The 26,523-nt window shown below is 31.9% G+C and overlaps 3 protein-coding genes across 10 annotated transcripts; 1 reads left to right on the plus strand and 2 right to left on the minus strand.

Moving 5' to 3' along the window:
* Window positions 1-1,707: 1,707 nt before the first annotated feature.
* On the plus strand, window positions 1,708-19,541 carry Mlp84B (Muscle LIM protein at 84B). 7 transcript variants are annotated; one of them, XM_088182720.1, is made up of 12 exons: window positions 1,708-1,753; window positions 2,339-2,474; window positions 4,701-4,869; window positions 9,093-9,210; window positions 11,752-11,848; window positions 12,087-12,183; window positions 12,997-13,081; window positions 13,320-13,416; window positions 13,883-14,312; window positions 15,264-15,451; window positions 15,518-15,671; window positions 18,616-19,541. In XM_088182720.1, the coding sequence occupies exons 7-12, from the start codon at window positions 13,003-13,005 to the stop codon at window positions 18,736-18,738; spliced, it is 1,071 nt and encodes a 356-aa protein (XP_088038846.1). In that variant the 5' UTR covers window positions 1,708-1,753; window positions 2,339-2,474; window positions 4,701-4,869; window positions 9,093-9,210; window positions 11,752-11,848; window positions 12,087-12,183; window positions 12,997-13,002; the 3' UTR covers window positions 18,739-19,541. The 7 variants fall into 7 exon arrangements, with proteins under 7 accessions (XP_088038846.1, XP_088038845.1, XP_088038849.1 ...); XM_088182719.1 differs by lacking the exon at window positions 11,752-11,848; XM_088182723.1 differs by lacking the exon at window positions 11,752-11,848 and having other exon boundaries at window positions 12,997-13,080; window positions 13,347-13,416; window positions 18,616-19,527.
* On the minus strand, window positions 16,179-16,857 carry LOC148236816 (selenoprotein F). Its single transcript, XM_088182724.1, has one exon. The coding sequence runs from the start codon at window positions 16,757-16,759 to the stop codon at window positions 16,256-16,258; it is 504 nt and encodes a 167-aa protein (XP_088038850.1). The 5' UTR covers window positions 16,760-16,857; the 3' UTR covers window positions 16,179-16,255.
* LOC148236817 (DNA repair protein complementing XP-C cells homolog) lies at window positions 19,534-25,516 on the minus strand. Of its 2 annotated transcripts, none has more exons than XM_088182714.1 (9): window positions 25,415-25,516; window positions 24,780-25,162; window positions 24,526-24,713; window positions 22,476-24,449; window positions 21,988-22,229; window positions 21,696-21,921; window positions 21,460-21,628; window positions 21,233-21,387; window positions 19,534-19,825 (listed from the first exon to the last, which is right to left on the minus strand). In XM_088182714.1, the coding sequence occupies exons 2-9, from the start codon at window positions 25,156-25,158 to the stop codon at window positions 19,628-19,630; spliced, it is 3,531 nt and encodes a 1,176-aa protein (XP_088038840.1). In that variant the 5' UTR covers window positions 25,159-25,162; window positions 25,415-25,516; the 3' UTR covers window positions 19,534-19,627. The 2 variants fall into 2 exon arrangements, with proteins under 2 accessions (XP_088038840.1, XP_088038839.1); XM_088182713.1 differs by having other exon boundaries at window positions 24,780-25,165.
* Between the last annotated feature and the right edge of the window lie 1,007 nt (window positions 25,517-26,523).

The following is a 26,523-nucleotide window of genomic DNA, read 5'->3' on the forward strand; positions in this document are numbered from 1 at the left end:
CGTGCAGTTTTTTTCTCACCTCAGTCGTAGCTAAGTTGTGTTTGCAGTATGTTTATTATGATCGTTGCTGGCTCAGCAGTTTTAGATCATGAGCAACTACAACCCTAGCTGTAACACTGCTGAACTGAGGATAAGCCCGACCTCCTACCTGGTCTGTAGCAAGTGATTATTGGTCGATGGTATTCATTATCACTAAACAATTCGATGTAATATAAAAATTACCGAATCAATTCGTAATCTATACGATTATCTGATTCTTTTTGTTTCTGTATATTCAACTTTAAAAAGAACGTTTAAATCAATTTACTTCGATATACAAATCTTAATATTAAATACAGCCTTTATCAAAAAATAGCAAACAAAAAAATACTTAACAATCTCTTTATTTAACATAATATTATTTACAGGTGCAATTGATATAAAATTAAATTTAAGACAATTGATTTGAATACAATCACTAATGGCAGATTTTCAGTTAAATAATTTTATGGTCATAATAATTTAAATATATACAATAAATTATCAAAATATAGATTTAAATATGTATTTAAAATAACTATTTAAAGATTTTTTTAATTAACGTTCATCTTTAAATATTTTAAGTGTGTTGTTTATCGTTGTTCATTCATAATCTTTTATTTATTAATATTAGTAGATTTTTCTTTAAGTACAAACATATTTAACAGTTAATAAAATAAAATACTTAAGGAATGTTTTCTGGACTTTGCATCTTTATCAGAGCTGTGGAATCATAGTTGGATTAGTGATTTATGCTATAATAAATAGAGTTGAAGTTGGAGTAATAGTTTTGTTCGAATTTTATGAAAACTTTTATAAAAATCAACCTTATCAACATGCCTTGATTAAAGTTGCTAGCTTGTCTGATCTGTTAGGTTTATTGTTTAAAAATAGCGGTCATTTAAAAAAAATAGTAAAATCATAACTTTGTTAAAAAAAAATAAAGAGGTCAAAAATATTTTATGATAGAAATTAAAATACAATAAAATAAAAACTTTAAATTTTTTGTCATGTGTAAGTTTGTAAATCAGTTTGATCCGTCATCTTGTTATAAAATAAATTTAAAAAATGTATATATGTTTAATAAAACATCCTCGAAATAAATTTGATATTAGATTATGAAATTTAAAAATTTAAATACATTTTTTATACAAAAATCTATATAATTCTTGCTGTCTTTGCCGCAAAAATATATTATTTACATATATATTATTAGCCCGATTAATTAATTTTAATAAAGTTTAAAAATAAGACTGAAGTTTTTTAATTGTTATTATTGGAGACAGAGTCGATTGATTTTTAAACAAATATACAACCGTGATTTTTACTAAAAAATCCCTTGTATTTCGTTAACGTTTATATTATTGTGCTTATCACAAAACAATTCCTCACTTATAATAAAGTTATATTTTGTCGTTAATAATTACATTTAGAACAACATAAAGGGTTTAAGACACTTGCTGATGATTCATGATTTTTTACATGTTATAGGAGTTTTTTAAAACAATTAAATGTTGGAGTGAGAGATAAATAAAAAGTTTTTCAAAGCTGGTAAACAAAATGTCGGCCGCGCTTTTCCGATTGCAAATGGCGTCTCGCATAGACAACAGCGCCTCTGGCGGCGGCCACCGCTACGATTCGGGCCGTGTGCACCGCGCTATGACTACCGGCAGCCAAAGGCCGAAGCTCACACTCGCCACCCGACTTCACCGCCGGCACCTCCTTCTCCGATCAGGTGCGAACGCAGTGATGCAGTGATCTGTGACTTGTGACCTATCGAACCGTGACATAAATACGATAATCGAAAAAGTGTTATTATCCTCCACCCCCCCGCCGTTGTGATTTATTTCAATTGTTACTTATAATAATAATTAATAATTCACTAACTATAATAAAAAATTAATAAACATAATTTCAATATTTAATAATAATTATTAAAAATTATAATTAATAAAATAACAAAAGGGGGAAACTATCGAACTGCAGGTGTTGTGCAATTCGGGTTAGTAACCGAACTCGCGTTCGGTTACTTTTTCGTGCTCACCGGTAGCGGCGGGGCGGGCGGAAAAGCGGCGGGGAGCGGGGGTGCGCGTAACTCTATCGGCCGCAGCGGCCCAAATACGGGGCGTCCTTAAATAGACTACGGCCTATGGATATAAATACGCCGTTAAATAATATTACATTACAGTGTGTTTATTGGAGTTTCTTTATTTTACTTGTTTAACCCCCCTCTTTCGCGTCGGGTATCATCGAACAAATAATAATTAATTAAACTTTCATTTATTATGTTTGTTTTATTTTTTTCGTTTCGTTTTTTTAGGCCAAATTAACTTGATACAAAATGCCTTTCAAGCCAGCAGACAACCCCAAGTGCCCGAAATGCGGAAAATCCGTATACGCGGCGGAAGAGAGGCTTGCCGGTGGACTCAAATGGCACAAGTCGTGCTTCAAGTGTGGTGAGTTTTTTGTTTTATTATTGTTTTAAAAATAGTTTGCGACGTCTGGAAACAACTGGCAGTTAAAATAACAACTTTACGAAATGAACCATTGTTGCAATTCGTGCGGATGCCGATTGGAATGGTGCCAACATAACAAGCAGATCAATGGCGTGCACTTCGATACAAAAAATAATTGTATTTAAAAATAAAACCATCACAACATTGCAAACAACTTTTTATGCATTTATAAAAAGTGCCGTAGAGTTGGTTTTAATTTTATTTATTTTGGTTTTACCGAAGTTATTCTCATATTGGAAAACATGTAACATAAAAATAATTTATATGCAAAAAATAGCGATATTTAAAAATTAAATCGTTCGAAAATTAGATATAGTTGTATGAATTTATTAATAATATTTTTTTAGCTTTTACATATAAAAATAAACAAATAATTGCACAAAATCATGTAAGAACTCGTATTGTTGCATTTTACATCAGAAATGTTTTTTGATGATCAGTTTTTACTGATATCAACCGTATTCAAACATTGCTGATCTTGTTCAAAAATAATTTCGTTTATAAACAATTTAAAAAAAAATTATAACAAATTCAAGATTTAAAATAAACAGAATCTACTAAATTCTTAATCGTCTCAGTAATTTTTTTTAATAATCGTGTTTTTACTTCAGCAATATAAAAATATTGTTAAATATTTCAACAAAAACTTTAGTTGAAGCATCTAAAATATATTAAATGGATTACTATAAACACAAAAGTTTGATTACAACAAACTTTGACTACAAATATAGATAAATTTTAATTCAGCCCTGTTTCGCAACGCAGTGTAAATATTTTTAGTAATTCACTTGAACCTCAATTTACCGAAAAGAAAATATCGAGATAAACGCGTAGCGTAAATCTTTTCAATATTTTTATTGTAAGTATCATTTTTTTCTAAAATAAAATGCCAATATTTTTTTTTAATAAACGCGATTTTTTTAATAAACAGTTTAAAGGTTTCTAGCATACTTTTAATAATTCACTGTCTTATTAAAGAAGTATCGAATGATTTTTTTTGTTATTTAATTCTTACGGTCTATTTTATTTCAAGACAACTTTTATTTTTAATTGTTAAGTCAGTAAAAATATTTTTTCATAAATTTACTTATGAAAATTGAGTTTGTAATAACTATAAAATAAGAATTAAATTATGTCACGCAGTTTGATTTTTTCTTTATTTTACTCTAAATTTAATTTTTTTTAAAGAAAACTTTTTGTTTTAGAATGTTTTTATGAATTTTATTAATGAAAATTAAGTTTAGTCTTAAGGAAAACTACGATATCACAATTGAATTTTACCCCACAGCTTAATTTTTTTATTTATTTTACTTTTATTTGAAATTTTTAGCTCTATGAGAATATCTGTTTTATAAATTTTACTAATAAAAATTAGTTCAGTGGTCGGAAAAACTAGGAAAGTAGAATTGAGTTTATTTCAATAATATGATTTTGCAAGCATTCTATTATATGCAACAAATGCTACTTATGTATAACCATTTTCATGTTTAAAATTATTTATAAGTTACAATATATAATAAATAAAAAGAATAATTAATAAAGCGATGGTAGTTATGTAAGGGAAAAAAATAAAAATCTTTTACAATTTGGAGAAAATTTGATAATTGTTTCTGAAAGCAATACTAAAAACTAAACACAAAACACTATATGTAAATGATCTGATGATATTGTTTCTATACATACCTGAAAAAAATACATCTAGAAGATCTAACTTTTGCCTCATTCCAATAAATTTAAGTACACCACACAGTTTTTGTTATTCATGTAAAGATGATAATTATGGAGTTGAGCGATTAATACTTGAGTGAAAAATACACTAAATATATATACCAATATTATATGGAGCTACACGTTTTGGTACTATAGTAAAAAATATATTCCAATGACGATGTCTTCGAATCTTCTGGAACATAAGATGTACTAATATAGAAATCTATCTAAACGTTTTTTTCTTGTTTTCTCTCCGGCGTCTTGGCAAGCTAAGTCATGTTTTTTTCATTGAGAAAACCACTGCCAGAACCACACCGTTAAAATACTATAAATAATTACTTCCGTGTGATTACACTTTTTGTTAACAATAAATAAATCGAATGTCGATACTCAATCGGAAGTTCTTTAAACACATTTTTCTCTGAAATAATAACCACTAATGAATTCTCTCTACAGGATTGTGCAGCAAGATGCTCGACTCGACCAACTGCTCTGAGCATGAAGGAGAACTGTACTGCAAGATTTGCCACGCGCGCAAGTACGGACCTAAGGGCTACGGCTTCGGCGGTGGCGCTGGATGCCTCTCCATGGACACCGGAGCTCATCTGGCCGGAGAGGAAGGAGCGTAAGTATCCACCATTGAGTGATTATACCTTATTTTCTTCAAAAACGGAAACAAAAAATGTGATTCGCTACTTTGATCGTTCGGTTGGCGATGGGATACTTTCCTTATCTATTGTTCATTCATCTTGTGTATATACAATTATTATTATATGCATATATGTGTATGTATTATTTATATGATATATACGTATACAGTCGAACTCGGTTATAACGAGCGTTGCGATATAACTCACACTTAAGGATCATCTTCATTCGAAATATATTAAGTTCAAAAATTGAGATTCTTATAACATGTTTATTGACATGTTCGATTCAGTACTGTTCGTATAACAATTACCTTATAATATAAACTTCTTAGTCGTATGATGACACGTATTGTTGATACGCTATAAAAACGATTAAAATCGCGTCATCCTACGACTAGTCAGACAAAATAACAACTCAGCGTTTTAGTGCAGAACTTTCGCGTTTAAAAGATACATATCAGAGCGTCGAGTAATGAAGTGAATAGAAAGTAAACTTCAATATTTTAAGTGTCACGTAATGATATATCGGTAAACTATTGTTGATTTGGCCGAATACTCAAATATTTTATTATATATTCTTTAGTCAAATATAAAACAAAAACATTTTTAACATTTAAACAATTTGAGTAAAATAATAAACAAAAAAAAATTTAGAGTAATGGAAAGTCCTTCGCCCTACTCGTTCTCGATCGTCTGACCAATGCGATGGTTATGGGGTGCAAACAGATTATTTGTTATTTTCTAATACATATATAGTCAGACTATATTTTGCGTAACAGCGATGATTAAAAATTCGCTTGAATTGGCAATGATGTAATTCTATTAAATGTATAACCACGAGAGTTCAGTACACGCGGCGGATATATGCAGACCATTTGACTTTATATTTGCAAGTGCTTTCAACCCGTTTAATGGATATCTGCTTTGCACGCGATTGTTTTAAATAACGGCACAAAAAAACTTTGTTCTTAGAAAGTTACAAATATATCAATTAGTTTTAAAAGTCATTAGACTTAACAATGATGCAATGCGAGTCTAAACCCTTTGGCTTTGCATTGGAGCTGAAAATTCGACTTACATGTAATGAATTATACAAGTACATACTTCTCACAAATTTCATACTAAGAAAGTCACAAATAGAAAAAGCAATTAGATTTTATACGTTTTTAACAAGTCCAAGCAATATATTTTATCGCAGTAATAACAGAGTAATCTTGAGAAATATAATATTTTTAGTTAAATTCAGGTAACGTACTTTACAAATACCTTAAATTTGTATTATTATTGTAACTAAATATATAAGCACTTTAAAATTAAGCGATATATCGGCCAATCGACATAAAATCGATAATTCAGGAGATCAGTTGTAGCACGTTCATTTTCACTTTAATTTTTGATTCTTAACCTTTTGCATAGAGAGTTTTTTTTTATTTTATGCTTACGTTTTTTTTCTCATATTTATTATTATTATTTTACACTGAAAAAAACAGTGGTTTTAAACAGTATATTTCGTTAAATCTATTTAAACACTTTTTTATTATTAAATTTCATTTTTACTACCTTTTATATCATCATTTATCTCTCATTGTATTTATTTACTAAATCAGAGATTCTCAATATTTTTTATAATATGAATATAATATATTTATTGCTCTGTTTATTTATTTCATACTCCTTGTTTTATTGGTATTTTTTCTTTAGATAAAAATTACAGTAAAATATATTCAGTGACTCCCAACATTTTTCAATGTGAATCTAATGTGTTATTTATTATTATTTTAAATTTTATATATAAGTATAGAACTAGCTAGAGTACCTTAAAACAGTGAAAAATCGACTGCCGTACATGTACGGCCAAATGATTAAGGATGATCATATTTAATCGGTTCAATTCTCAATATCCTTTGCCTTTGCTGTGATAATATAATACATAAGTCAAAAGGAGAATCGTTGATTTGACAGAATGCTCCTCTAACTATTTGAATACATTTGTAGTATACTTAAGATATATCCTTACGTGGCAGAAAAGGTTAAAAAAATGTTACTATTCTCTGTTTACATTATCGCTCTAGTATGTCTTACTTAATTAAGGGCCTTTCTTAATCCTTATCGTTAAACGCTCGTTATGATCGTGATCCAAAAGAATGTTTGTGAATTAATCCGCTCGCTACATCCGTGCTCACAATAACCGAGTTTGACTGTATTTATATGTATATCCACACGTTTTGTATACATAATTATACATATAAATATTTTTTGTTTTTTCGCAATTTATTTGCTGCTTAGTTCCATTCACCCGTCGGTCTGAGATTCATCTTTTTTTTTGTAAAAGCGCTAGAGTCACTTTTTGTCACTACCTTAGCATTAACACGTTTGATGATTAACCGCTGTCGTTCGAGAAATGTAAATACTAGATGCCATGACGAGTGGTGTTTTGACGCAGCATGACATAGTTCGTTTGTTCGCAACAGGCAACAGTAAGTGGCAACGAAGGCGGCCCAAGCAGCAGCCCGCAGCCGGCGCCTCCGCCCCCTCAGATCATCCCGACGGTATTGCGCCATTCCGTTAGCGATCCCTCGGTGCTAAGAACATCCACCGAAACACACACATTCACACGCACGTCTGTTGAAAAATAATAATAAAAAAAAACATCCGGGTGATTTTATTTTTAGTTAGTCCTGTTGTTTTTATATTACACGCAAAACACCCACATTTTTTAATTTATTTATTAATCTCAAAAATCTATGTTTTTACCGTGTTGTAAAAGAGAATGATTTATTTTGAATAAACATACATGATATAAATACACAAAAAAAAGTAGTTTGTTCTGTGATCTGTGATTAAATATAGTTGGAATGATGTTTATTTAATGGTACGTGCCCGTTGGCATGGTAGCGTTATGTCATCTATTCGAGTCCACTTTGTGCACCTTTGGGTACAAGGAGTTCCGTTTTTCATCAATCGAATATGTTGAAAATATAGAGGAAGGTGATGGGATGTTTACTTCATTATCTGGTAACTGCAATCATTCGTCACTTTTCTACATATTTATAACATCTTCATATGTGTAAAATGCAACTCTTCATGCCAATTTACAAAAAGCGGACGCGCGAATAGATAATAAAGCGCTATTATGCTATCCGTTTTCATCAAATACGCGAACGTCAACGCTAACTCCTCAGTACGTTAAAAACTATTAGTATAAGAATATAAATATTCTCATATAATTGAAGACAACAAAGAAAGAGAGGATAAATCACATTTCTATCTAGAAGGTTTAACTTTTCATAGAATAAATAAATTGAATTGCTCCACTTTGAAGTGAAAATGCCATTAGAATACTTCCACTATTCCGATACACATTTATGCATAATGTTAAATTGTTCGCGGACAAAGTTACATATTTTCTCTTGTCGTTTTTAATTTATGATATGCTATTTAACTATATATGATGGCCAAATATCATAGCTAAACATAAGGGTTGGCGTTGGCGTTTGCTTGTTCGACAATGACGCGTATATGCATACCTAATGATATGTGTCGGTTCGGCGCTTTAGCAGCGGCCGCGACTATAGACAAAACCCCAAAAACCCTCGTTCCTTGTCACTCCCGAATTGGACGTCTTCAGCAGTCACCAGGAAGGACACGGTGAGCACACTTTTACAGTGGCTGGCATGGCTTCGCGCTTATCACATCACTCTGTCCATCCTACGTAGCACACTGACCGTTCGCAGCATGATAACCATTTTTATAAAGTAACAACTGGCTTGCGGCCTTTATATCTGAGCCCGCACTAACAAAACCATGTCGCGTGATGGGATAAGGAAAGTGTCCTTAAAACACCGAAGGGGCGGCGGACGCGAGCTGCGGGAGCTTCTTGCCTTCTCCCATTACTCGCAAACTTCATATTATTATCTAATCTCACTCGAATCGTATTATTCACACCAACAATACACACGTTTAACGCATCGACACACGCCGCATCGCAGCCGATAGGATTTACGATTATATTTGGTATTTTTACTTGAACAGCTTTATTTGATTAACACATCTTGACGCTGCGAAGTTGACTGACGAAAGGTGGTGGCATCGCATTAACGAAGTAGAGCTGTATAACAGAAGCTTTTTGTAGAGGCGTGAGTGTCGGGAGGTGTTTTTCGTGTTTCAAGGGCCATCCATACAGAATCTCTTGTTACAGGCGCACCAACGGAGCCTGCATGGAGCCGAGAACCATCGCCCAAGCGCCCCCTGGCCAAGGATGCCCACGCTGCGGAGGATTCGTCTACGCTGCGGAGCAGATGTTGGCTAGAGGACGTGTAAGTATTGCGATACTATGACTACGACTGATAACTGTTTGTACCAGCTAGCTGCAATGTCAAACCGTAGCAAGCCACCAATAGTTATCTTTTGATATTTTGTAAGATTTTACGAAACAAAAATACGGATAGATCGATAGCCAAACGACCTTTGATTGAATTTGTAACAATTAAGCTTGTTAATATTTGGATATAGCTCAAAATAATATTTTAGAGATAAAACTATCTACTTCTTTATTGTTACCAATGATATAAAGTGATGGCTTCTCTACTATAAATATATTTAGAAAGCAATTAAGCATTTGTAAAACTAGTCTAATTGTCCTCAAATTTAACAACAATATTATTTATAAAAAAATTTAAGATCTTTTCAGCTTTATGAGCCATATACTATTTTGAATAGGCTGATTTTTATATATTGATATTACAAACATTGCCATTTTATCTGAAGATAGCGCAGTATTTTATATTTTTTAGACATGTTCTCGAAATAGTCATCGCAATTGATTCTCGCATTTTTTAAAATAAAATGCTATTTATTTAATTAAATAAAATAATAAATCAGGGTGCGTAACAAATATTTTTATACAGTGGAACCTCGACTTACAAGTGACGACTTTTTTTAATTTGACTTGACGTACGAGCAATGTCTCGACATACGAGCAAATAAAACGTATTGCAAAACTTAAAAAAAACTTTTGGCAGTCAAACGAATAGGACATTTTTGATGACATCATATTTTTGTCCATAAAGACTAAATTAATGCATAATAAAATCTCAGATTTGTAAAAAAAAGGACATACTTAAGCTAACTCCGAATGGTATTCATTAAAATTCAAAATGTATTACTTATATCTTATAAATACCACATGACATGAGTTTACCATTCAAAAGAAGTCTTTATCTATCTAAAATATTTCGATTTAGTTCTGCTTTTAAGGTCCCTGATTCTAAACCAGAAATTCTCGGGTTATCTCTCAAAGAAAATCAAAAAATAGTATCTATCTCGAAAATATTTTTTAAATATGTCATTTCAGTGAAATAATATCAATATACATTTACACCGGTAGACATGTATTTTTACTAGTGAAAATATAATTTATCTGGCAGGTGCTAGTACAATACAACTATATGATTACCTCTTTTTCATACGTAGTAATATAATATATACATTTTTCAGTGAAGGTATATTTTTACTAGTGAAGTCCAAATATAATACATTTTCACTAGTAGATATACATTTTTACTAGCGAAAATATAATTTTACTGATAGGCGCTAGTGGAGTAATATGCTGCTTTAAAACGCCTATGAAACTCAATTTGACAGTTGTCTATTTGCTGTTCAAACCCAAGCCTAACCTACACGAATTACCCAAACCCAACTTGACCTAATGAAAATTAGGTCAAGTTGGTTCAAGATACAAACCAAGATACATACAAGATACAAACCAAGATACAAGTCCAAGATACAAACTAAGCCAACTCATCTCTCAGGGGGAAATAAGCGAAGATGTTAAAATATGTTTTAAAAATATGATACCGATATTACTACGGATTTCTGATATGAGAGTATTGGTCAAAGTATATTCAAACCGAATTTTAATCAATATTTTAAAAATATGATTGCTCTTCTTAGCAATATTACTATTGACTTTTGATATGAACGCTCGTTAACGAGCGTTCCCACTGTGACGTCACGATTTTATTGCTTTTGACGTGAATTTTTGACTTCTGAGAAGAGATAATTGTTTTTTGCGCTCTTCTATTGCTTTAGATATGCTTCATTCGATTCTCACTTATTGCAAGCCGTAATATTATTATAAAAAATCTTAATATGAACATTAAATAACAGAGCGTTTCCACTGCGACCTCTTCCCCTCAAGAAAAGCTGAAATAACGTCCCTGATTTTTAAAAGTATAGTTTTTTAATAAACCCTTCGAAAAATTCATGAAACACAGGTCTGAATTAGTATTAAAAAATATACAAATTTAATATTTTTCAATAATCAATTTAAATACCCCAAAATATTAAATTCAGAAAACTTAAACTAAATTTAAGAATCTTATGATTTATTACTACATTTAAAATATATTACGTAATATCTATCAACAAAATAATGAAAAAGATAACTAATGATGCAAAATGATATTTTTTTATTCTACTTGAAAATAAGTAAATATGGTTTATCTATATTTACAATGATTAAAAATTTAGAAAATATAGATATTATTTACTTTTTTTAAAAATAATGGAAAAATAAGAGAAACATTTACAGTATGAACAGTTAGTGGTCTTGTACTTATACTATATAAGATAAATTTATTTACAAAATATGTAAGTTATTGTTGAGATTTTTAGAAAAACTTTCCTTTGTATTCTACAAAGATTTCTGTTGACTATTATTGGCAATATTGGACGCATCGCATATGAATGTTTCTTTTTGTTGTTGTTACTACAGTAAAAACACACCATTGTCCATTGTCTTAACTCACATTTAATTTATCGATGAAAAAACTACATTTTCATGTTTTGAACTGCAGGGTTATCATAGGCGATGCTTCAAGTGTTTGAATTGCAACAGAACTCTTGACTCAACAATGCATTGTGACGGACCAGATTTGAATATTTATTGTAGAGGTATAACGTCCAAAGGCTTATTTATTATATGAAATGTGCCTGTGGTTCAGTCCCGACATGTGTCATTTAATTTTTTTCATTTTATCAAGTAAAAACACGGCATGGATCCGTATACCGACACTTCCACAATGAATCCACTTGATTTTTTTATGTCTATTTATGTTGAGTGGAGCACGTCCATTTTGCATGTTTACTGTATTAGATTTGAATCAGACAGTACTGAACTTACTTTTTAAAGGGCTGGCACAAGGAGTGCTTCAAATGTGGCGAATGTGCAAAGGGACTCGACTCGGTGAACTGTTGCGAGGGTCCTGATAAAAATATCTACTGTAAAGGTAAGTTTGTTTGTTAAAACTTGTGTTGTGAATACTTCAGTTAAGTAACTGAGAATATTATAGGATAAAAATACAATTTAGGTTGTACTACATGAATAATCACATTATAATAATAGATTTTTATGAAATATTATGAGAACCAATAGCTTATTTTTCTTTTGATTGACTGGGTTTGATTTGCACTGCAGAATATAATTTTACCGGCATGTGGTCTTGCATTATCATGCTGCTGTACAACTGTTGCGGCAGCTACATGGAGAAACTTTGATTATTCCCAAGCATTTTCTTCTTTAACTCATCCGTTCATTGACTTTAATGCTGGTTAATGCTGCCAATCTAATCAGTTGATCCAATGTTACATGGTGCTTTTCGATTCAGCAAAATAACCAAAAACAGGCCACAAATGGTATACGATTTATCTTGATATCGCTCTTTCACAAACGGAAAATAACTGTTCTTTGTGAATTAACTAGATACTTCTTCCATGGTATTCAAATTATCTCTACTTTGAAGAAGCATATCTAGCAAACTAAATGGCTGTTATCCACAATTGATGCGCATTTGTAACGTCTGCGCATGCCATTTGACAAGAAAACAAAATTCCAAGAACTTTGTAAACATTCTAGTAGCTAAGAAATTATATAACTAGAATCTGTTCATGTAGTTCACCTAATGTATGAATAATTAATCCTGTATTAAGTATACGTCAGTGATGTTCCTTTCACATTTAATTATATTCATCTCATTTAATATGATCATATGTTTGTGTTCTTTGGATGCTTTGTTGTTTACTCGTTTGTTTTACTCTCATAGTGTGTTATGGAAAGAAATTCGGACCGAAAGGATACGGATACGGACAAGGAGGCGGTGCTCTGCAGAGCGATTGCTTTGCCAATGGGTGAGTCTATTAAAACGATAATTGTCCACATGCTTTATCGACTGCACAACGAAAGTTTTTTTATTTATTTTACTTATAAATTAATTAAAAAGCTTTATAAATATGCAACTTAACCAAGACATGTTTTATTTTATTCGTAGTTAACGAACAGGTGTGCACTACATAGTCGATCTCAAAGTGTGTGCATGTCCTCTAACGCAGCTTATGTATATTATTTGCTTTCTGCTTCGTCACACAGGATGCTATGCTCAACGGTATGGCCCTCGTGGCATTGGCCACTCTGGGATGTCTTCCCTGGGGCTCATGTGCGATATAATGGACGCTGAATGGCAGAGGTACTGCACGTAGAACTGATATACGTATTCCTCTGTATCATGGCAAATTATGTTTGATCCGTTATTAAACAATAGGTGTTATGATATGTGTAAATGTCCACTCGGTATACGCTTTAGAGTTTTTAACAATGGGGTATTCGGACGGTGTTTAAAAACATTTATGTGTTGTTGAAAATTTCCTAAAGAATAGGAATATGATTATTAAATATCAGAATAATAAACACTTTGTATGGAAACAATTAAAATTGATGAATAGAGTGTATAAAGTTACTATCACAAAAATTGTGACAGCATGTTGTGATTGTGATGTAAAATTAAATAGATTATAATATATACTAAACACATTAAAAAGCTTTCTATGCTATCTACTTTAATTAACATGTTTAACATGAATTAGTATTATATGTTCAATAAAATATATGACAGTCTAGATATATATGTTATTAAATAAAACTATTTCACGCAGTGATCAAGCACCAAAGACTACGTTGATCGACACCACCAGTATCAAGGCTCCTCCTGGTCAGGGATGCCCCCGTTGCGGCGGAGTGGTATTCGCCGCCGAGCAAGTTTTAGCCAAAGGTCACGAATGGCATCGCAAGTGCTTCAAATGCCGCGACTGCACCAAAACACTCGACTCTATCATCGCGTGCGACGGACCCAACGGAGAAGTATACTGCAAGACATGCTACGGAAAGAAATGGGGACCTCACGGTTACGGCTTCGCTTGCGGATCTGGCTTCCTTCAAACCGACGGTTTGACCGAAGAGGAAATTTCCAAGAGCAGACCGTTCTACAACCCAGATACGACATCGATCAAGGCTCCTAAGGGTCAAGGTTGCCCACGCTGCGGAGGCATGGTGTTTGCCGCTGAACAACAACTTGCAAAGGGAACTGTGAGTACATTCGCATAAACTTTAATATATTGCCAATTCCATCCTCTAATACAGCGGTTCTTAAATTGGGGTTTACGAAATCATTTTTGCAATATGATTATTTTTAGTGGATATGCAATTCAAACTGAACGATTTTTCTTGATTAGCCAAGGTTGCTTACTTGATTGATATTTTTACTTATTTGAATGAATTGGATTCGAGCCTTCAAGGTGCAGCTGCAAATATATTTAAAGTAGAAGATAAAATGAAACAATTACAAAAAATCTACTTGGGAACAATATTCCATTCAGCACAATATATTTACGTAAACAGGCTTTTTCGATATTGTTATATATGAAATCAAAGTATAGAAACAAACTCAACGTAGACCTCAGAATAAAACTTTCCAACGTCGAGCCCGACATAGCAGTTCTAGTTTCAAGGAAACAACTACCCATCTCATACAGTAAAAATTATTTTTAGAAAATATTAATAAACCAAGAAATGTTTTGTACGAGTTTTATGTATTATATTTTGTAGCTTCTTTTTATTACTTTTACTACTATTTTTATTAATTTTATGTTTTTATTATGCTAATAAAAATAATACGCAAGACTATTTATTCAAATAACCAGCGATACATTTTTAGTGCTTATGAGATTATTAAGCCAAAAATTGTCTCATAAAATGGTTTAGGTTGGGATGGGGTCCGCAAAAAAAATGTTGTTTAAGAAGGGGTCCACGAACTACATATGCTTAAGAACCGCTGCTCTAATAAATTATACTTTGGCAACAACATAAAACACTGTATTAAATTTTTGTTTCAAAGCTTTCACAAAAGATTCAGTGGATTATATGAATAAATTTTAAATCACTTTCATTTACACCCTAATGTGTTATCGGTGAAATGTTAATACCATAATTTTGTTTGAATAAATCACTCAAATAATAATAGATTTTATTTGATTTTAGATGTGGCACAAGAAGTGTTTCAACTGTGCCGAATGTCACCGTCCTTTGGATTCGATGCTCGCTTGCGACGGTCCCGACAAGGAAATCCATTGCCGCGCCTGTTACGGCAAGCTCTTCGGACCGAAGGGTTTCGGATTCGGTCACGCCCCTACTCTCGTATGCGCTGACTCTATACCTAATGTTAACTTGTAAGTATTTATTTATAAATATGTTAATTTAAGACAAAGATTTAATATGGATTTATAACATTTTAGCACCGATCCGAGCCCGTTCACTGGATCTAAAGCCACCGATGGTAACGGATGCCCACGTTGCGGATTCCCCGTGTACGCTGCCGAACAAATGATTTCCAAGAACAAAATCTGGCACAGACGATGCTTCTCGTGCTCAGATTGCCACAGATCATTGGTAAGATATTTTATTAATAAAAAGCATTCGATAGTTGGCCGGTCAAACTTGGGAAAAATTAATAGTTAGCCTATCCGACTCGAAAGTTCAAGAGTAATGGAAAATTCACGCACCCAAATATTTACTCATTAACCCATTATCTGCCAGATTTATTTTCAATTAAGTCTTGAATGAATTTATACTCCGCTGCGAACATATTTTGGATAACTTTCTTCTTATATCTTTAATATATTATTTGGAGATGAGAATTTTTGACGAATCAACTAAATGAACACTTCGGAGATCTAAAGCGAAATGCATAAAAAAAGTTATTAAAAGTTAAAAGGTTTATCAGGCATCGAAAGGAATGTAGTCTTGTGACTGGACATCTCTAACAAGCGATCGGAAGTATATTTTTGTTTGCAATTACAAATTTTTACATCAAAAATAGAGATGGGCAGATAATTAATCAGCCAACCGCCTACAATTACAAAAATTGACATTAAAAAATGAATAAAAAGCAAAATATAAAAAACAAAAATTTATTATAGATAATCGATATTACATTTGATCATATATGTATATTACTTAAATCACAAATTTTCTTATATTCGATTGGTTCGTAAGTAGTCTCTATCGACTTCTTCCTCCTCCTTTACTAAATGCGTGTTTAAAAATTCGACTATGGAATCCGTGTTCCACTTCTCGATAGCCACTACTTGTTTAACGCTTCCGTCTTTGTCCATCAGCTTAATGGCGGGATCCAAACCGGGTCCATAGCGTATTTGAAGATTTGAAAACATAGCTGGCCTGTCGCTCTTGATGAACGCTTGTATCTGAGGATAGGCCGCGAATTTGCACGTGCAAACTTCCAGCACAGCCTTGGCAAGCTTCCCGCCGTCGTTGGACTCCTCGCGCTGACAACACTCTTTACAATGCCCGTGCAAAGATTCCAGACCGAACTCTTTCAAATGGTCACACGTCGAACATAGTAATTTGGCTTTATTGAATCCGAGGGTCCAACAATCTTCGGAGGAAAATTCGCAAGACACTTGCGCTAATACCGCCACTAGGACGATACACGTCAGACCGAACCCGTGGAGCTTCATGGCGGTCACGTCAGTTTGACAGCCGGTCGAACTAGAGATGTTCCATGTCGATCGGTTTTTATAACTGAAATTATTTTTCTAATAAACGAGGACTTGTTTATTTGGGTATTATTTTTATTAGCATAAAAAAAACATAAAATTACCTATTTACCCGTTTAGTAAATTTCTAGCGATTTATTAACACTATGTGCTCGTATATTGTCTGTCAATATGAAATGAAGCTGAAGTTATATATATATAATAATATATAAATTAAATTTTACAGTATTTTTTAAATTAGTAAACTCTTATTATATTAAAAATTATTCGACTCCAGTTTCCAAATTCTTTTTATAAAAAAACAAAACTTTTAAGATATGTTCGGATTTTTTTATTAATCTAACATTTCATGTATTACATTTAATATAAAAAATACACCAATTAAATGGTCACTTCTAGACCTTATGCAACAGCCGATTCTGACTTGTTCGTACATTTCGGGCGGTAGCTAAGCTATAATTTGGCGGATGTTGTTAATGGTTCGGGTTTATCAAAACGTTAAATAATGCGACCTGTGAACTTTTCACGCAAAACATTCAAAGTTACACCCTAATCGGTTTTCGTTGACTGTTACAGTTCGACCTTCATCGTTTTCAAACAAGTAAGGCACAATGACGCCGCTTGACCACAATGGCACCAAACAGTCACTTTTTGGGCATGTAATGTAATGGTCTCTCGTGAAGCACATGAAGATTTTCCTCGCCCCATGTGCGGCAATTTTGCTAACATACTCGGAAAGGTGGAAATGTGCCTCATCGGTTGAATAAACACCATGATGACGCACTTAGCACATTGCCCTATCCCCATCGCTTCCAGTCTCTTCAAATTGTTTCTCTACATTGCGAATTTTTCGCTCAGTAGAACAATAAAATTGACCATAATCTTCCCGTAAATTTTGATACATAGTTCGTACAGAATTTATATTTCTGTAGAACAATTGAAAAATTTTAACGCGTTAATCAGTTTTAGCTCAAAAGAAGTGAAAACCACTCAGAGATTTTATATTCCTGTATAAATCCTTATCGAGCGGTAGATATGACTAAAAAAATAGTTTTTCTGTAAAAGCGTCGCAGTAATGTTTACTTACAAAAGGAAAAAAAACAACCAAAAAATGTATATTTAAACCTATGATAAACCTCTAGATTAGCAAAATACATAGATTTCGCATAAGATTGTTAACTATTGTGTAAATCTCATAAAACTAAGCCTTCAAAAAAAAGAATTGAATATTAAAAATAAATTATTAATTAAAAAATTTAAAATATGATCTGCATTTTAAAATGCTTCTTCGGTTTTGGGATATATAAGTACCCAATCAAACTAAAAGTTCAGCAAGATATTTTATTAAGAAACTTTAATATTTGTGAGAAATTAATTTGTAACCAACGATGTACCACAAAAAATTCTCAGGTCTTACGAAATGATAAACCATAAAAATGTACAATTATTTCGAACAAAAAACACTTCTTAATTGAAATTAAATAATTAAGTATAACAGAAAAGACGGATATAAAAGGTCAGAAATCAAAATCAACAGAACTAAAGCTGCCGCTGGACACAACTCACGATTCAAGTCATTAAATCACGACTGCAATAAAACTATATATATTATTTGGTGAATAATACATATTTTTTATGTCATTGCTTATTGATTAGAATGTGATTTATATATAAAGAATTGTAAATTTGTTTTACATTAAAATTTTGTTAAAAATATTATGATGTTACTAGTTAATAAAAGTTTTTAACTTTATCAATTTAATTCAGAAAAATTAAAAAAATTAATTATTATTAATACGAATGTTTTATTTTTTTAGGACTCTACCAACTTGTGCGACGCTCCCAATGGAAACATTTACTGCAGAGGTTGCTACGGCAGAAACTTTGGCCCCAAAGGAGTCGGTTTCGGCATCGGCGCTGGTACACTGACAATGGCTTGAAAATCCAACATCTAAAAATAACTTTAATATCCACAAAGTGGCGAGATGACTGAATGAATTTAACTTAAGCTTTAAACTTTGTCACTGAACCGCCTCTGTGATTCATCACGGAATAATCTATTTTATTCCGTTTGAAACTGGCGGAGGTCTGTGATGAAGTTTCAAATCGAATCGCGAAAATATCAAAATTTGTTTTATTTATGAAGTAATGCATACTAAAAGTTTACGAGATAAATGCACGCTAAAATAATTCATAGTGTGTACAATAAATATTTTTTTAGTGAGAAAATATGAAATATTACGGTATTAGCTTTCATTTGACACACTTATAACATTAATATTGATCATAGATTTTATTTTTTTGTCAATCAAACAGGGTAGATTGATTGAGTTGATATAATGAATGTCTAACGACGATCTAAATAATACAAAGCGGAGGTGTAAATAAATCAAATGAAGGCCTGTGTATTAATATTCCAATCTTGTTTTTAAAAAAAGAAGAATCATTTGACGATTAGCTAATCAACGATCGACCAGGTCATCTAACCTGAAGAAATATATTTTTAATCTTTTATTTTTCTATGTTATTATTGTTCAGTGATATGTTTATTATTTAACGCGACACAATTGTGCCTCAACATATGATCATCACAAAATGCTTGCAAGCTAAAATTATACTATTTACATTATTATATGTATTATCATAATCTTAATGCTTTTAGGGCAGCTTATATTTTAGTTAAGTTCTATTTTTAAAATATTCATATGTGCCGATTATTTTCAATAAAATATATATTTAAAGATATAATAATGTTTTATTATACAACAAAAGTATTAAAATTACATGACAAAAAAGATTAAAGAATAAAAAACATTTATACTGAAATTATTAATCCGAATCGTTTTTCTTCTTTAAAGTTTTATTTTGTTCATTCGACTTAGTGCTGCCGGATGTTTCAGGTAAATTGAAATCATATCGTGCTTGTAATCTTTCGCGAATTAGAAGTCCGCGAATCAATTTTCTCCAATTACCGTACACCCTTTTATCGATTTTCTCCCTTGCTCGTACCTCTGCATCAATTTGCTCCTAAAAATACAGTAGTAAATAAAGTCACAATATGAAAATAAGTTCATTAAACTACAAACATATAATTAACTGTTGTGGATATACAAAGTTACATACATATTTTCATGACAAAATAATCATACTAATTTTTACTCTACCATGTACATATTATTCTTCACAAAAAAAGATTATTGCATGAAATTTATTAAACATATAAATATATGTAAAATAAAAAGCTTTTGAAGATTTTAAGGTATAAATTGTAGTATTCTCTTTTCATGAAATTGGTCCTAAGAACTCGCTAAAATCTTATAAAACTAGTGGCTTTGTGAATTATTATTTTCTCGTAGGCATTATACAATTGTATCAAATAAAGCCTCCAGACAATGTAAAAATATTTGCAAAAAGGACCTGAACAAAACCAAATGGTTGGTGTCAATTACAATGACAAAACATCGCCAAACAAGTACCCTATTGCCTTAACAGGAATTACATCATTGTTAATTAAACCGATTTTTGAATCATTGTAAACAAATAGTCTAACTAGATGTCTTTAGGCAATATTAAATAGTCTGTTTTCGCCCTGAATCATCACGTTGGCCAGACAATCGAGAACTAGGAGGGCATTAGACTTCCCTTAGTTCTTAAAGGTTATATAAGCTCGAACACGGCTGTGTTAGGAATATACTTCCTTCAGACACTTCAGTTAATCTAGACACTTCTACCACTTTACTTCCGACTTGGAATAAACTAAAGTAGCAACCAAGACGACCTTTAGAAGCTTGAAAAATTAGTCGCAAGAAATCACAAGAGTTTAACCTGATCTTTTAAACAACTTGTAAACAATTACAGCAAGATCAAATTGGTACATATACCCTTTATTCTAAGCACTCAGGGTAACGCACACAGCTATGCAACAATAATTTGCATGGCAACTGAGTGCGATAAAACAAACTCTAAAATTATTTATTTGTTTTTTTTTAATCATCTGTTGTAAGCAGGCGTAAGCATAATAGGTTACAATGGGGTAAATCTGTGCTAATTCAGACAAACAATTATTACCCACAAGACAGTCTGGAAATCGGTGACATCTATATTAATAATTATAAATTATTAAGTGTAAGATTTCGTAGACAACACAATCGCTTTGTGAATCGAAATTCAAACATCTAAAAAAATATAAAGACCATCATCCTTTTTATGATTCTGATATTTTAAATATGGATCATGTAACACAATACATGCGAAGAATATGAACTATGTTCTGAAGGTTTTAATTGTAATTATTCATTTAGGTAATTTTAAAAATATTTTGTCTTGATTTCATGCTATAGTTAATTACATGTATATTATTTAACGTGTAGCGACGATGAATGGAATATAAAACTAGGTGTAGTAATGTAAATTATTAAAAATATATATAAAAACCTGTTCCCATGCAGCCACTATTGTTTCCTGGAACTCTTCACAAATTACGTAGCCATCATAGACAGGGTGCGACCCACCAGAGTGATAGTCAAAACCGACCATGGCCGGAGCACAATCGATTCCTAATTTTTTAGCAACTCGATTCAATCCCGGTACTGAAGCACACATATAAATGAATCAATAAATATATTTTTTATATACTTAAAAGCATACAACACACAACTTACAAACTAAATGCACCGTTCCTCCTGGTAACATGCACGATTTAAACAATTCAACGTTGCCATAAGGATTGCGAGGAACTTTCCCATCTTCGGCTGTTGGAGGCACATAATCGTCGACTTGCCAAGGACCGAATATTTCAAGCGGAATGTCAGTTATCATCTTTCCTGATAACTAAAATAATATTAAAAAAATTAATAAAGTTGTTTAGTGATACTAATGTTATTTATAAAAATATTACTCGATCGTATTTAGGTCTCGCTTTCACAATTTTGTACGGTTCCTCTCCAAGTCTCACAACTTTGGCTTCCTTCACCCAAGTTTCTCGAGAGCGACACGTAAGCACACACTCTCTAGCGTAAACGGGTTCATTCCTAATGAAACCTAAAGTAACTGAGTCGGGTGGATATATAACTTCGAACTTGAGAAGATGGCGCGGTAAAGCATATAAAGGATGATTTTTGTACCTAAAAATTATGTATGATTATTAAAAGGGAAACATTTACTCTTGTAAATATATGTATAATACATACTCAGAAACTGTTTTTGGTAAAGGAGCATCGAACTGCATCCTATCTAATTGTTCGTCTTCCATTTTATCCCTTAAATGCGAAGGAGCCATCCAAGGTTTTAAGGCAGTATCATACCATGGCGATTGTACTCTCAATTTACGCGTTGTGGTGTTCCAATTTGAAGCATATCGGCGAGTCACGTCTTTCAGATATCCAGCATTATCCCATGATACAACATAACATAAAGGATGACTTGCTCTCGACTAAAATTAAATTTTAGAAAAAAATAATGAATACAGTGCATATAAGAAACGACTTTTTCTAAAAAATCTAATAACAGTTAATGATAAATTGTATTCAATACAATTGATACGATTTTGTACAATAAGAAAAAATAAGGTAGAAGACTTATAATTATCATTGGAAGTAATGTATCTATAGATGTTATTTTAAGGCAGCAAAGCATAAGTTTTAATTAAGTTTAAAAACATTCTAAACAAACTACATACATAAATCTGATTGACGCAATGAACTTGTCCTCTGATCGCATCGACGGATATCCATTGTTCTTCCTCTTCAACGTATATTTCACACCAGACATCTACACCTTTTTTCTTTTTATCGGATTGCTCGTCGTCGGTAGATAAAACACGTCGGTCAATCTTGTCAGTGGTGTTCTTTTTCTTGATGTTTCTGATCTTTTTACTAAGCTTAAAATCAGCATCGCTAGTATCGGACTTTTTCCGTTTTCTCGGTTTAACTATTTTCTCTTCTACATCGTCTTCTTCTATTTCTATTTTTACTTTCGGTTCATTTTTTTTAACAGTAGTTCTTCTGCTTGATCTTTTATCAGATGATTCCATTTTTGAAGTACTAGGCTTTGTTTCAGTAGATTTCTGTATTTTAGAAGTACTGGGCGATTGTTCCAAACTTTCAAAATATTTGCTGGTACTCGGATTCTTCTTAGATATTATTTCATTGGACGCTTTTCTTAAATTATGTTTAGAACCATTTTTCGGTGTGATAGATTTTTTGGAGTTTTCAAAATATTTGCTAGTACTCGGTTTTTTTTTAGATATTTTCTTGTCAGATACTTTTTTTAAATTAAGTTTAGAATCATTTTTCGGTGTAACAGATTCATTTTTCATATTCAATTTAGACAAATTTGTTTCCTTTTTCAACAAATTATTGCTTTCTTTACTCGTTTTTTTGATGTTTTCACTTTTATTTATCTCAGTTTTGACATTTTTTTTATCAGAATTATTACTTTCTTTGATCTTTTTTACACTTTCGCTCTTTTTTGTCACAGCTTTGTTGTTTTTCTTATTATCATTAGTTGAAGTAGAAGCTTTTTCCGATACTTTTGTCTCAACTTTAACCGTGGGTTTAACATTTTGAGTTGATTTAGATCGCAAATCTCTATGACTAATCCTTTTATCGTCATCTTTAGGAATTAATCCATCGGTTATTTTATCCCAATGACTAAGAGACGTCTCTAGAGATACTTTTTCAACAGCATTAGTTTTTTTCACATTCGCCAATTTCGAAAGCTTCTTACTGATCGTTTTACCTTTCTTCTTAGAAATTAAGTCATCGTCAGCTCCATCGAGCTGCAGAATAGTATCTGTTAGCCTTATATCTTTATTGCTTTTCTTTGTTATACTTTTGCCTTTGACATTGGCCTCTCTTTTCGTCGATATAGAACAAAGTTCGTCAGAAGGCGGTCTAAGAGGAACAGTTTTAAAAGATAATACAAGTCTACATTTAACCCCTAAAGATCTCAAAAGGGTCACAAAAATCAAAACCTTATTTTTATTAGATGTTGCAATTTTATTTTTAATTTGCTCCAAAAGTTGGGCAACCAAATGTGGTTTTTTAGTTCTTAAACTAAATTTAGACTTGTCTTCTTTTACTTGAATCCAATCGCTGTACCATTCTGTGATTTGTTCTATGTATTTGATATTCACTCTATTTTTAGGGTAGCAATGTTCAGACGGAATCAAAGACAGAGCAGGACCCATTAAATTAACATTATTTAAAATGTCATTCACGTAATTTCCATGAGCCAGCCATGCCAATATGTGAACTTTGTGCATATACACTTGATACTCTTTCTTGATTCTGTTGATCCTTCGTTTTAATATCATTTCAATATCCGGTGCTTTTGATTTGCCTTTTACTTTACCTGGCATTTCAACCACAACTTGAATGTCGCCCTTTTGTGGCACAGCTTTAGTTTCTTTTACTTCTTCAAACTCTGAATCACTCGACTCGATGTTTTGTGTTTCTTTAATATCAAAAGATGTCTTCGCTTCTCCTAAAGCTAATAGTCTACCGACATCGGAAGGTTTTTCTGCCACTGAACTATGCCTTTTATTATATAAATCCAATGTTTTCTTAGCATCCTCTAATCTTTCATTGTGTTTTTGAAGATTGCTAAAATTAAGTTTTCCAGGAAAATTTGTATCATCCACAGGTTTTTCCTGAAAAATAATCAATGAGTATGTTTAAAAGACATATACAACTAATATTATATATAAGATAAATGAATAAAATTACTGATTCATCACAATCAATCATATCGTTATCATTATCTGAACCACTCAATCGTTCTATTTTATCCTCATGCATAATTTTGCTTTTTAATGTACTTTGTTGTGATCCTTCTGCGTACTTTTCAACAAAATTCTCAAATTCTAGTGAAGTTACACAATGTTTCTTTGAATCGCCGTCTTCATCGTCTGTATCTGAAAATCATTAAATACAAACATGTTGAATAAATTTTAAATAAAATTCATACACCGGCTACTTACCACTTTCAGAAAGATTGAGGAAATCCGGCAAAAGTTTTTGTTGTTCAGTCAAATCCTTCACTGAAAAATTAGAATCGTTGGAATCTTCTTTGACGACATCGATCGCATTTTTTAGTTGATCTTTCAGTTTGTTCATCTTTATAATGGGTTTAGATTGAGTTTTACGGTATTTTTTTTCAATTACTGGTACTTCTACCTTGAACTTGGTAGACTTGTTCAATTGTGTGAATTCTTCACTCGAACTTTGGTCGTCGCTGTCTTCGTTTAGCGATATAGAAGCTTCGGACCCCGAATCTTGGAAATCATGATCGCTCTCGCCGCTATCGTGATCTTTATAACGAGCTGGTATTTTTGCAGCTGCTTTTCTCCTAGGCCTCATATTTCTGCTAAATAAAATATAATCAACATTACAACACAAATAAAAACTAGCAACAGTAAATAACAATATTTGAAAAAAATAAAATAGATAATGAATAAATTTTAACGGTTAACATTTTGTATATTATGTGATTATATATTATTACAAATAATATTTGAATGTAAATGTCAATTGCAAGTAGTATCCTGTTCATAATCATAAGCACAATACATTACATATTTACATATTTCTAACCTATATGTATTATAATACTTACAATTTGTATAAGGAAAATCAATGAAAATCGGCAACTAATATTGTTTTTACGTTTTAGGCGGCAGAATTGTAGCTGTTTGCATGAGATATTGATCATAACAATAGATAATACGACCATTATACAACTGTCATAAAAATGTAAATAATACCTATATAACAAAAATAATTAAAAGTTCTAACAATAAACAAAAACAGAGATTGGCTAAAAATAAATTGTATTTATTTAATATCCCCACAGCGTTTCCCGTGATTTTTGTTAAATATTTATCCGCTTTGCATCCATTCAAATAATTACGTCTATAAAACTTCAAAAATTATTTTGTGGGGATCTAATAATGTATTTATTTCATTATGGCCAAAACTTCGCGGCATTCTGGTAACACTAATGTGACAGCGGCGGAGGGCAGCAGCATTTATTTGGGTGAACCTCGACGGAAAACAACAATCGATCTTGTCTCGTTCATCATTCATTCGTAAAAAAATAAATAAACTATATATTCTCAATAACTACTACTGCAGCGGCTCAATCTGCGTCTAATGGCCACCCATCACCATCTATCCGCCAAAATTGAATCTGACAATATTTTTATAACTTAAATACAATTATATTACCAAATCCCTTTCATCATAATGTATGTACATTAAATAAATTTGCATTTAATGTACATACATTATGATATTAATTTTAAGAAATAATGAAATCCTTAACAAAAATAATACTGAAAATCCGATTTAAGATAATGTAATTATTAAAGTAATATTTTACTTAAAATAATTATAAATGTACGTGTCACAACTATTTACAAATATATTGAATTAATAATGGATGAACTAACTTCAGTTTCCACAAAAATTTAAGGATATCTTTGGATTTTTTTTATTAGTCGAACATTTATTGTATTTCATTATTAAAAAATAATATTTATTAAATAGCCGCCTTTGAAACTTATGCAGCAGCTGATCCATTCGTTGACCTTTTTCTATATTTCGGGCGGTATCTCGGCTATAACTTGGCGGATATTGATTTTCAGGTACTCCAACGTTTCGGGTTTGTCGGCGTAGATACGACTTGGCGTAATACACAAAATAATCCAACGCAGTAAAATTGCA

Source organism: Plectrocnemia conspersa, unplaced genomic scaffold (assembly GCF_051122295.1).
Source record: "Plectrocnemia conspersa isolate PC_06_02 unplaced genomic scaffold, ASM5112229v1 ptg000003l, whole genome shotgun sequence".
NCBI lineage: Eukaryota > Metazoa > Arthropoda > Insecta > Trichoptera > Polycentropodidae > Plectrocnemia > Plectrocnemia conspersa.

What these genes read in the sequence shown, in the direction of transcription:
- LOC148236817 (XM_088182714.1), bottom strand. Translation starts at nt 25,158, where the DNA reads ATGAGGCCTAGGAGAAAAGCAGCTGCAAAAATACCAGCTCGTTATAAA. An exon ending in CGAGACCTAAATACGATCGA is followed by an intron (nt 21,629 to 21,695) that starts GTAATATTTTTA and finishes ATATTATTTTAG; the next exon opens with TTATCAGGAAAGATGATAAC. An exon ending in AGGAACGGTGCATTTAGTTT is followed by an intron (nt 21,388 to 21,459) that starts GTAAGTTGTGTG and finishes TGTGTGCTTCAG; the next exon opens with TACCGGGATTGAATCGAGTT.
- Mlp84B (XM_088182723.1), top strand. Translation starts at nt 2,360, where the DNA reads ATGCCTTTCAAGCCAGCAGACAACCCCAAGTGCCCGAAATGCGGAAAA. An exon ending in TCTATACCTAATGTTAACTT is followed by an intron (nt 15,452 to 15,517) that starts GTAAGTATTTAT and finishes ATAACATTTTAG; the next exon opens with CACCGATCCGAGCCCGTTCA. An exon ending in CAGATTGCCACAGATCATTG is followed by an intron (nt 15,672 to 18,615) that starts GTAAGATATTTT and finishes TTATTTTTTTAG; the next exon opens with GACTCTACCAACTTGTGCGA.
- LOC148236816 (XM_088182724.1), bottom strand. Translation starts at nt 16,759, where the DNA reads ATGAAGCTCCACGGGTTCGGTCTGACGTGTATCGTCCTAGTGGCGGTA.